This window comes from Anser cygnoides, chromosome 2 (assembly GCF_040182565.1).
Source record: "Anser cygnoides isolate HZ-2024a breed goose chromosome 2, Taihu_goose_T2T_genome, whole genome shotgun sequence".
Taxonomy (NCBI): domain Eukaryota; kingdom Metazoa; phylum Chordata; class Aves; order Anseriformes; family Anatidae; genus Anser; species Anser cygnoides.
The window spans coordinates 47,023,055-47,034,915 of NC_089874.1; the positions used below are offsets into that span (position 1 = coordinate 47,023,055).

Here is an 11,861-nt window from a genome sequence, read left to right on the forward strand (position 1 = left end):
ACATCCATTCTGAGGAACCTCACAACAAGCCATGATCAATGGATTAGCATCTATCACTCTGTAGCACAGAGAAGCCATCCATTTGATTAACTGTAGTCAGGAATATGTGTGTCAGCAGGCATCGGTGTCAAGAGATACAAACCAAACTCAAATAGCAAAAGCACAAACAAAAGTTAAAGCAAGGAAACTGACGAACTTCTAATTCAGGATATTCAGGTAATCCTGCAGATTTCTGAGCAAGTGGCCTCCGTGCACTGAGAGAGAAAGATGCTCCTTTCTCCTCTGGCATCATACTTACATATATTCAGCAAAGCTGGGAAAACAGATTCTGATCTAACCTGCTGTTTGTAGATGGTATTGATCTGGCATGAGGAGGAAAACGTAGCCAGTGAGTATTTTATGGCAGGGATGAAAGCTAATTCAATATTCAGATATGAAGACAATAGAATAGAAATAATATTCATGCATGACATTAGGCTAATTAAAATATTATAATCTCTTTATCAGATTACTCTTTTTATTCTAGTGGTCCACTGGTGTCAGCTTCCCTGTCATTGCACATGAAAATCCCACAGAGACTAATTAAATTTTCCTGTCTTGCCATAAGAATGCAGGGGATTATTTTTAAGTCCTATTTTAACCTGTATGGTTTTATCTAACTACAATGGATAGGATGTGAGCAAAAGCACAAACATGCCTATGTCACCTTCTCATAGCTGAGTCTTTCTCTGGGGTTTGGGAAGTGTACGCCAGGGCCTGGAAACAAGGGGACTGTGGCCTTTCTACCAGAAGTTTGTCAACTGCAGTGGGGATTAATCTAGATATATCATAGCATTTGGGTATAGATGAGAAGAGAAACAATGACTTCATAGCTAGAACTCAAGAAGAGAAATCTGAATGTGGTTTTGACAGACTACCACCTACCAGTCTTTCTGAGAAGGTAAAAAGGCAACTGCCAGCTCTGTGTGCTCTACAGTGACATGGTAAAAATGACCAAGGACAAATGCAATGATGTGGGTGATGGATTCGCATAGATGAGAAACAGCACCATTTGACATAGTAGCCAGAGCAAGACATCCCACAGACTAATGTAAGAGATACATCTTAGGGCTGATACGTGTCCGTCTTCAATGTGCAGAATCGAGCCAAGGTGTAGTTAAAAAAAAAAAACAGGCACGCCTTTTAAACTTGGTAATTTCAGTGAAGAACCAGGCACATAACATCAGAGGCTATACTCCCTATTTGCTTTGTGATTATTAGTTCACGGAACGAGTAGGTAATGCTAAGTGAAAATCGATCTGTTAGAGAGCAAGCTGTTCGTACAGCATGTATTTTCTAAGCATCTCCTTCTGCTTCAGAATATTGAGAACATTTGCATGAAAATAGAAAATCTTTGTTTCTAAGGAGCCTGTGTTCCTCTGCTGGTTGTTCCACATGTCAGGTTTAAGGCTTGAAATCTGCATTTATTCCTACTTGTATAACCCTGCATGGACTCAGTCCCTGGCATCATACAGTTAGCATTTATGAGTGCTAAAGTCATGCTGAAAGCAGCCAGTGGCCTTGTTCTTATACTGACTTTGCTGGATTAGGACAAGAGTGCATTGGAAGTTAGAAATCGAACCTCTGACTCCCTTGACTTCCATGAAGTTACTCCAGCTTAGCAGAAGTATAACAGAGATGCCCAAGCACTGGTCTTGGGTTTTGAGCTCCTAATTAAAGCTCAGACAATTGCTGCAATGTCATACTGACTGTGGCCACTGTTGGGAAAATAAACAGTGTGAACTAGTGAATTTCCTAGAAACGAAGAACATTTTGTTTCCTTTTAATTCTGGATCCTAACCCAGAAATGGCTGACAGATTTTGAATCTGCCAGCTGAACCTCACACCGTCTGTTGTTTTGCAAATCATGATGATGTTGGACTGATCAGTGGAATGGGAAACGTAACCACCTTCCCTTTGACATCTCAAGACAGTTCCCAGTTCGAGGAATGGATGGGCATCAGGCTTGCTGTGTCTGCTTGGATGACTCAGCCCCACTCACTGGCACTGACACTACCAGAAAGAGTTAATGTGGTTCTGCTGACTCACGGAGACAGATGAATCTCTTTTCCCAGTTTGATATACAGTAAAATCGTCTCACTGGAGAAGGGACAGCAGGCAAGGGTTCCCAATCAGGAGCATGCATATGACTAGGGTGCAGATCACTGCAAGTGGTACCCGAGAGCTGCCTCAGAACCAAAGGGTCTTTGCTTGAGAACACCAACAGCTCGTGCAGCTCTGGGAGCCCAAATCTAAGGTGTGGATGCAAAGTCTGGAGACAGGGAGGAGTTTAGTTTTTGCTGCTAATTTTACTGATGTTGTTGGTACTGCTGTGCTTTAAATGTCACCGATCTGTCTCATGCAGCATCTCCAAAGCATTACAATTCCTCCCAGCTTGCTCTGCCAAGGCTCCCAGCCAAGGCCCGTGCATCTTCCTTATTGTAATCTCCTCTCTGGCTAGAGCACCTGGAACTGTCTCAAGTTCATTTATTTGGGCACATCACTCTGAGTTTTCCACACTTCTTTGTCACAGTTCTCTTCCACTACTCCAAATGCAAACTCCTTCTCATTTTCAAAGCCCTTCGCAATTCAACCCTGCCTCATACCAGTCCTGGGATTTGTTACCCTTCCACAGGACCCACCTTTGCTTTGTCGATTGCAGCCTCCATTTTTGCTTCTCTAGCTTTATTTTACTCTTCCCTTTATGACCAGGGACAAACCAGCAAAGTGGCAACTGTAGGCTCCTTTAAAATGCCTTTGCTGTGTATCACATAGCACTGAAGCACAAGCTCACTAACAGGAAAGCAGAGGACACTCAGGGCTGCAGGTTGACTCAGGAGCTGCACACAGGATCTGTATCACAGTCCCTCCATTGGTCTCTGCTTCTCATTAATTTGTGTTCTGGCAAGGTTCTTTGGGATACAGAGTGTCATTAACATTTTGCGTTTGTGTGTCTCCCGTGCAATATGGCAAAACAACTGTTAATTGACCTGTGAACTAGCTTGTCTTCCTCGCTTGTGGAACAGGATTGCTGTCCAAGTGTCTCATAACTTCCTAGGAAAGCATGATTTTACATTTTATAGCTGTGTTTTAAAGCCACGGAGAAATTGAGGCCGCACTGGAAGCTCATGGGAGTGCCAAACCTGTACCTCCTTAGTACAGACTAACACCAGACTTCTGCGCCTGTCTTCCTTTCCTGCACAGAGATAAATAACAGTAAAGGCAAGCCCTAGGGCCACGTTCAGAAAAGGCTGGGAAACACTCAAAGTATTTGCAGAACTAAATGCTTTCCAGGGAGCTATTTTTCAGTGTGTTGTTACAGTAAATGTTTAGATTTTCCAAAGACAACCTCATAAAATGGTCATTAAGCAATGCTATTTTATGTACAAATATTTTGCAGAACAATTTAATATGTAATCACACAAAATGTTCTCGCATGCTTAGTGCCTTCACAGCATCAACATTAAACAACCATTGCTTCAGCTAACATCTCTTGTCCTTCAAGAATGGCTGTGACATGCCAGGGTTTGCCCAGAACCACAGGGGGTCATTCTGATGCCCAGAGCATTTGAACTATCTCCCCTAACAGGGAGGTACAGATTTGCGCTTTGTGAACACACAAAACTTGACACAGGGTAAAAACCACCCTGCAATGGCCTTTAGCAACCTAGCAGAAAGCAGTCCCGTGTCCCATTACATTTGTAATGCTGTAGGCAGGCTAGATATAACCAACTTACATTCTAATTTTTCTATTTTGTGATTACCTGTAATCACTCTGGTCTTGTCCTAAGATCACCTTCAGCTGTGGAGGTGCAAAGCTTGTTCTTTGGACCACTTCTTCTCTTATATCCATTTTCACTGATTCTTCTTTTTCTGACATTTCTTTCTGATCTAACTTCGTCTAAAAGCCTCAACCTATATACTGCATGCTGCCAAAAAAAAAAAAAAAAGCTATGAAAGTCTATTAATACATTCCCTTTAGCATTCTCTGCATATATTTCACACTTAGATTTGAAGCAGTCTTTTTAGTCTGTGCTAGTACAACACACAGTCTATCAAAGTTCTGGAGATGAGCTCCTACGTGCTCCTCAAAGCTTAGAGAGGCCTTACACTGCAACCCCTCTATCTTACTGATACCACCTGATCTGAACAGTGTTTTCCTGATTTCTAGTAATTGTATTTGCAGCTGGATTAGACTTTGTAGTAACTGTCATGGATAATTCTCTGTCAGTACTACTCGTTTTGGACTTCTGGTGGCAGTTGCTTTCTCTCGGTCCACACTCCATCGGCTGTGTGGTTTGCAGGCCGTGGGAGCCCTGCTAGAGCCCATTTCCATGTGTGCTGGTTGAACAACCTAGGCAGGCCCTCCCTGCTTGAGCCCCCTTACCTTCCTGGCCACCCTGCCCCACGCCCTCAGTTCTGCCGCACAGCCTCTGGCAGGAGCGTGCGGTTATGTGGATAAGAGGTTAAAGACCGGGGAGTTAAGATTGGGCTGAAAATGTTTACCATACTTTAATGAAAAACGGCACGTATATCAAAAGTATTCTAAAACAGCACCTGCCCTGGCTTTTTGATGTAGGTCATTTTATGGCTTCAGGGACATCTGTGTTTGTGTAACTGAGAGGGTGGTGTGGAGGTTTATAGCTGCTGCTCATACAAATGCATTTCAGATGATGAGCTTAGTGTCTTTGCTGAGATTGGGTGCGTTGGTTTCTCTGGAGGGATTATGACCTTGTTCTCAGCCTGCTTGCCAACTGGCTGTTCCCTTTGTCTGGGCTTCTGATATTCATATAAAGAGTGGTACAAAGTGCTGGCTTGTTCCGTGCAGCGCATGATCTCTGTTTTCTGCAGATAAATCTTTCTGACATGATGTAGCAATAACAAGCCGCTTAGTCCAACCAGCTTCTATTATCAGTTTCTGGAGTTTCAGAGGCCTTTATGTGCTTCATTGCAAATACTTTGACAAATCTTTGAGAACGCTGATCAAGGAGGAGGAAAGGATAGACTGTGCTCACAATCAAAGTAGCACATCAATGGGCAATAAGGAAACATTCCTTAGCTCCTTGCTCAACCAGCAATCCACTGATTCTCAACCACTGCTCAAAGAGTATATTCTGCCATAAGATTAGCTCACTCACTTTGCTGCTCTGATATTCTCCCCCTACGTCAGCTATGAAACCATTAGCCAACCAAGACTTCGAAGTCATATCACAGAAACATTTTTCCTCCGCTGGGTATAAGTATCTCTCTCAGAACAATCCCCAGGATGATTGGATCCAACTCCTTTCACAGAACTGAAACTGCTCTTTTCTGAGAGGAGTCAAGTACCAACTTCTTTTCCTGACCCTGCCTCCCTCTTCAGCTGTTGACTGGGAAACTCTCCTTATTTACCTGGCATTTTCAGAAATTGGTAATGCATTGCTATACTTAGTTGCTCCTAACATCTTTTTCCCTGCAATTGACAGTCGGTGTCTTTCCACTGAAAAATACCTCTGTTATGGCTGCGTATCCAATTCTTTACTGCACTGCTTTCCCTTCTTCTCTCCCACATGCAACTTTCAGAAATTACAACCTCAAAATGGCATCCTTTATAAAGAAAAGTTCCACAGCTGTTCCTTTTCCTCAGTGTAGATCAGCATAAGTTGGCTGAATTGAGGATCACAAGCTTTTGAGTTGAACGAAGTTACGGATTTGCTTCTGGAATCTATACCTGTTTACGGTCAGTTTCCACCAGCTGCAATGAGACTTTAGGCTCTAAAACAGTAGCCTCATGAGTTGCAGTTTTAATGGCACTTGGGCAGAAATACTTATTCTTGATTTAATTTTACTTAAAATATTTCACAAGCAATGCTTTAATAAAAACGCTTCTTAGAAGTGTCATTAAAATGACTCTTAAAGACTCTGATTGTCCTTTACTATTAGTCTTCATCCTCCCAGCAGCTCTGCACTGTGTCACATGAAACTCCTACTCTCTTGTTACTTTATTATTCCCTTCTAGGATTTTAACATTATAGCCCACTTCACACCTCCTCTACCATGCTGACAAATGCTACTGTGACCTATGGTGCAAATCGCACTTCTAGTTATAACCAGAGCATCAAACCCGCAAAATCTACAACATGATCCGTCTCTGACTTGGTCATCCCCTGATTTCTTTATGCTTCAGCATCCCCAGCCGTAAAAGAACTTTGTTCTTTGAGATTTATGGCTGAAAACCACAGAACAGAGCTATCTATTAGTGCTATTTATAAGGAGTTTTCAAGTGTGCTGCAGCCTCTTTGGATGACTGAAACCATGCCAAGATTAATTATATCTGACAGATCTAATAATGAAATATTTGTGAAAGGTCCTGCTGGACAGGGGCTATCAACCAACGATCTAACTAACATACTTTCTTCTTGTTGTATCCACTTGCTTAATTACTCCTTTATGAAGAGGAATAGATATGAGGCACCGTCTCCAACCTCAGACAAACTGCCCTCTTTCAGTTCTTTGCTAAGGTAGTCTAAATGATGCTAAACTGTTGATTTAGCATTCCTGTGGCAGGTTATTTTTTTTTTTTTTTTTTTTTTCAGGAAAAGGAACAGCTCAGCTCTCTGTCCCCAAACCTCTTTGCAACTAGCCCTTACTGCATTCAGCTGGGTGCTGGGAGTTCAGACCAAAAGAGCTGAAACTGCTGGAGAACATTTGCCACTCACACACTGCAAGTGTTCAGGAGCTAATCCTATTTATGAAGTTTTGCTTCATTTCCAGTCCTTTGCACCAAAATCCCAATGCAATGCAATTTGTACACAGGAGTGACTGCATGGTTTTGGCATTATTTGCTACATGCTAGCCCTCTCTTTATCTGTTTTTGGGTCTGCAGACACACTACAACAGAAGCGCTGACAGCCACACAAATTCACAGGACTGTGTATATGACAAAGGGCATCAAAAGATGCATGTACGGGTACATTCAGGTGACAAAAGTATCAGAGAACTCTTGAATAAAAGACATTGAAATAGAACTGGAAATTGTATTAATGGTATTGTAACATCTGAGCAAAAGCCCACTGGAATCGGACAGCTTGCTTTGAACGCTTCATCAGGCATGTTTCTCTGTAATAACCCAAACTAAAAACCTAGCCAAACAATAAACATCTGGTAGACAATACCCTTTGGACTAATTTGGGATCAAATACAAATTCATTTGGTGCTCAGGTCTCTTTTGAATAGAAAGCAATCAACTTTGGGTTTTGTCATGATATATTAGGCAAGGCTTTGGAGAGAAAACTGATTCACTACATTCATTCATGTGAAATTATAGCAAATCTAAAATTTACTCCCTACCCGCATTCACTACCCTCACTCAGCTGAAATAGTTGAGGCTAATATTACAGTAAATCATTTTTCAAGTGAGAACATGTCCATGTGTCACTTCACTGTGACTCTGACATGGGATCAATGCCAACCTCGAAGGAGCGCCTTGTGGAGTTTACATAAATTGTCCCATATATACTTGGGAAAGCCTAGTTTTTGTATTTATGTCTCCATTTACTGACTGTCTAAGCAAAGGCTGCAAAAGCGAAGACTCACAGTCCTGGATACTTGCCAGGAAAATGTAACTCTAGCCCACCCTCTGCCCAAGGTAAAGGCTAAGAAACGTTCATTTGTGTCATATCAGCTGTGTCTCTTCCCAAGGCTCCGAGCGTCGAGCTGCAGCACAGCCAGCCTCAGGCTGTGTCAAGAGTAATACAGCCAGCACAGCCGCGACATAAGCGGGGGTACCTAGCTTGATTACAAACTCTCCTGATTATAAAGCAGCCTCTTGAAAAATTCATAGGAGTCTCACAGCTAACGCGCTTGGTAGCTCCGCGCTGCTTGCAACAAGCTCCCGTGTTTAAGCCTTTGCTACGGGGGTGCCAGACGGGGGGATGTGACTCCGGGAGCGCGCCTCAGCCCGGCGGCGGGGGTGAGCCCGGACCTGCAGGGCGCCCCGGGAGGGGTGCAGACACTGCGCTGTGTCTGACAGGAAAAAAACCCTCGCTCCGCGTTTCTCCCCCAGCCCCCGTCGCTATAAGGCCGGAAAGGGTGTAAAGTCGATTCCTGGCTGCGACCCCTTCCCACTCGCGGCCCCCCACAGCCTCTTTCCCTCGGGGCCGGGCGAGGCGGCAGGGCGGCGGGCAGCGGGCCGGGGCCGCCCTCCGCTCGCTCCCCGCGGTGACGGGGCGCCCACCGCAACCCCCCGGTGCTGCGGGGGCGGCGGCGGAGCGGGGGGCTCGGGCGGGGGCCGCACTCGGGGGGCAGCAGGAGCAGCTCCGGGAGCTGCCGGGCCGGGCTGTGCCGGGCCGGGGGCGGAGGAGGCGGGGAGGGGGAGCCGCTGCCGTCACCGAGGCTCCCGGCTCGCTCGCCCCGCCGCCGCGGCAGCCCCAGCCCCGCTCCCACCCCCTCGCCTGCCCCCACCCTCCTTCCCTCTCCGTCTCTCTCTCTGTCGGCGAGAGCGGTGTGCTGCTCTTCCCAGATGGCAGCCGGCAGCGCCATGCAGCCTCCCGCTCCTCCTCCTCCTCGCCCTCCTCTCCGGCTCTAAGTCAATGCCATGCTGCCGCTGCTCCTCCCGGCACTGCTGGCCGCCTGCCTGCCACCCTGCCAGGGCTGGAGCCCCTCGGCGGCTGCCGGCGGGCAGGAGGAGCAGGAGCAAGAGCTCTTCTTGCCCCCCGCCAACTCCTCCTCCCGCTCCTTGGCCGGCCTCGAGATGGACCTGGACGGGGCAACGAGCAAGGAGGAAGGCAGCACCGCCAGCCCGGGCACGCCGGCTGCCGCTAGCCAAGAGCCTTTCCCTTCTGCTCCCACCTCCTCCGGGCAGCAGCAACAGCAGCAGCAGCAGCAGCAGCAGCGGCCCCAGCCGCAGGGGCAGCCGCAGCCCGCCGAGGACCCGCACTGCAATATCAGCGTGCAGCGGCAGATGCTGAGCTCGCTGCTGGTGCGCTGGAGCCGCCCGCTGGGCATCCAGTGCGACCTCCTGCTCTTCTCCACCAACAGCCACGGGCGGGCCTTCTTCTCCGCCGCCTTCCACCGCGTGGGGCCGCCGCTGCTCATCGAGCACCTGGGGCTGGCGGCCGGCGGCGCCCAGCAGGACTTGCGCCTCTGCGTGGGCTGCAGCTGGGTGCGGGGCAGGAGGGTCGGGCGGCTGCGGGGCGCCGCGCCTCAGCCCCCTGCCGCCTCCTCTTCGTCCTCCTCATCCTCCTCCTCCTCCTCGTCGTCGTCGTCGCTCTCCTACCCGCCGGCGGCGGAGCCCGGCCAGTACTGGCTGCAGGGCGAGCCGCTGAATTTCTGCTGCCTGGATTTCAGCCTGGAGGAGCTGAAGGGGGAGCCGGGCTGGCGGATGAACCGTAAGCCCATCGAGTCCACCCTGGTGGCTTGTTTCATGACTCTGGTCATCATCGTGTGGAGCGTGGCCGCCCTCATCTGGCCGGTGCCCATCATCGCCGGCTTCCTGCCCAACGGCATGGAGCAGCGCCGCAGCACCAGCACCGCCGCCACCGCCGCCGCCGCCGCCAAGTAGCCTCGCCCGGCGTCCCCTTCCCTCCCTCGTCGTGTGCTGCCGAGGGGCGCGGGCGGCCGCCCCCCGCCGGGCCGGGCCGTGTCGCGCTGCCCCTGCCGTGTTTTTTATGTTTTAAAGCGTCTTAAAGGTGTGCTGCGGGGCGCGAGCGGCCGCTGGGCGCGAACGGCCGTTGGGCACCGGCCGACCGTTGGGCGCCAACGGGCCCCGCCTGAGGGGAGCGGCCTCTCCGCGCCCCTCGGCCCCGCCGCCGGAGACGACCAGATCCTGTGTGCTCGTTTTCTACCTTTAATACCCGTTTTAAACGAACCTTTTAGTAAAAAAGAAAGAAAAAAAAAAGCCCCCCCCCCAAAAAAAAATATTTAAACGTGGAAAATAAAATACCCACCCGTTCAACCGCATTCGTTGTAGTCAGCAGCTTTTTTGTATATGAATACAGTCCGAGCGAGTTTTTTTCTTTATTTACCAAAATAAGTCTCTCTTTTTGGCGGGATCTAGAATGAAACAGTCTGTATATTGTAATTGCCGAAGTTGAACTTTAACGAACCTTTTACACTGTATTTACACTGTTGAGATAGTGTGTAATTATTGTAGCTCCACGTTACTTGGCTTTTAATACAGAGGTTTTCTTTCTGGAGCCTCCTTAGCCTTTTGTGGGTCTGTTTCTGCCAGGCTGGACAGGAAGGTTCAGCCGACCTCCCCATCTCCAAGCTGGCCACGAAGCTCGTCTTTCCGTGCGAGAGGATGTTACCGGGGTTGTTGGTGGAAAAGGGGAATGACAAGCCCTTCCCAAATGGTGTTTGTTCTATTCTTGGAGTAGATTTAAGTCTGTATGCCTATCTGGGATGAGGTGAGGTGGGATGCAGAACATCTGCATCCTCAAAAGGTGTTTGCTTAGCACAGCTCCAGGACTATGGCTTTCTTGTCGGTTTGAGGTCGAGTGGCTCCGATCCTGGGAAGATCAGGCCTGCTCTTTGAGATGTATTAAGAGGAGCACAGTGGCGATTTTCTGACTTCCACAAGAACATTCCTCAAAAACAGCTCAGCCCCAGCATATTTGTTGAAGACGTGGTAATACTGTACCGCTTTTTCATCTACAAGTCCATAGGGCTGCTCACAGGTTGCCTGTGGGGTGGAGGGAGGGGCGGAACTGCAGGTCCACAGCTAGATTACAGCCGCCACTGTGCAAGTGAGCAAGAAAGAAAGGTTTGCAAGATTTCTTCTTTCCTGTCCAAGCAGACAGTTGCATAGCCTGAAATACCACTCGGTGTATCCTTGCAACTCTTTAGCCTTATAAGAAGTTGTTTCTTTTGCCTTAGACACTATTAGTCCAGCTGAAGTTTCTGAAACCAAAATGTAAGCTAAGTGAGAAAGGTTTGCAATAGGAATTCTCATTCCTTTGTCAACATCAATGTATTTAATTTGTTAGGAACACATAAACTCACTTGAAGGCTAATTTGATGTATTTGTAATGTTGTTTTGTTCCCCATGTTTTGGTGGAAATGACTGGATGAAAGGTCTGGAAAGATTAAATTTTTAGGATTCTGTAGCTCAAGGACTTTTTTCTTATTCTTTTTTTATTTGAGAACCAAATAAAAAAATGCATGCTCTATGTGTATACTGTCTGGAAGAAAACACAGACAGAAACAGATTGGTAAACAGCATAAATAAATTAAATCAAGATTTTAAAATCTTACATGTTACTGGGCTACCTCTACATCCACTTTTTCTCTTGTTGATCGTAACGGGCGTTCACTTGAGTAAATGTTGCATTGGGTTGTTTTTGGGAAGGAGAGTCCAGTCACCACGAGAAGTACGCATTTGACCTGTTGATCTGAAGGGCACGTTCCCCTGTGTGCTTCGTTTGCGGAGCCCTGCTTTTTCTTTCCGCGACGTGAGAAGCGGATTGTTATTTCCGCCTTGTGAGAATTGTTTTGCACAGAAACACAACGTGCTAGAGAGCGATTATTTGCCTACAATGCCCCGTGTGAGGGGGAAGCCCTTTCATACTGAAAGGCAAGGGTACAGAGAAACATAAAGGCGATGTTAACACCCTCCCAAAAGAAAGATGCTCTGCGTATGAGATAACCCTCAGAAGGGTTGCCACGCCAGGAGAGCATTTCTGCTTAACGAGGTGCATTTAGGCAGAGAGTTAACAACTCCTGCTGAAGTTTTGCTGCTGCTTCTCTAATGTGCGGTGCATAGTATTCGCTGGGGTCCAGGGTGTCTGTGCCTGTGCTGAGGGTTGTGATCTCATTCTTGCTTATCCTAGTTTCACCAGTGG

The 11,861-nt window shown here is 47.5% G+C and overlaps 1 protein-coding gene across 1 annotated transcript; it reads left to right on the top strand.

Moving 5' to 3' along the window:
• The first annotated feature begins 8,451 nt into the window (after positions 1–8,451).
• On the top strand, positions 8,452–11,280 carry TMEM158 (transmembrane protein 158). The gene has a single exon (XM_048075842.2). The coding sequence runs from the start codon at positions 8,615–8,617 to the stop codon at positions 9,578–9,580; it is 966 nt and encodes a 321-aa protein (XP_047931799.2). The 5' UTR covers positions 8,452–8,614; the 3' UTR covers positions 9,581–11,280.
• Positions 11,281–11,861: the final 581 nt, after the last annotated feature.

What these genes read in the sequence shown, in the direction of transcription:
- TMEM158 (XM_048075842.2), top strand. Translation starts at nt 8,615, where the DNA reads ATGCTGCCGCTGCTCCTCCCGGCACTGCTGGCCGCCTGCCTGCCACCC.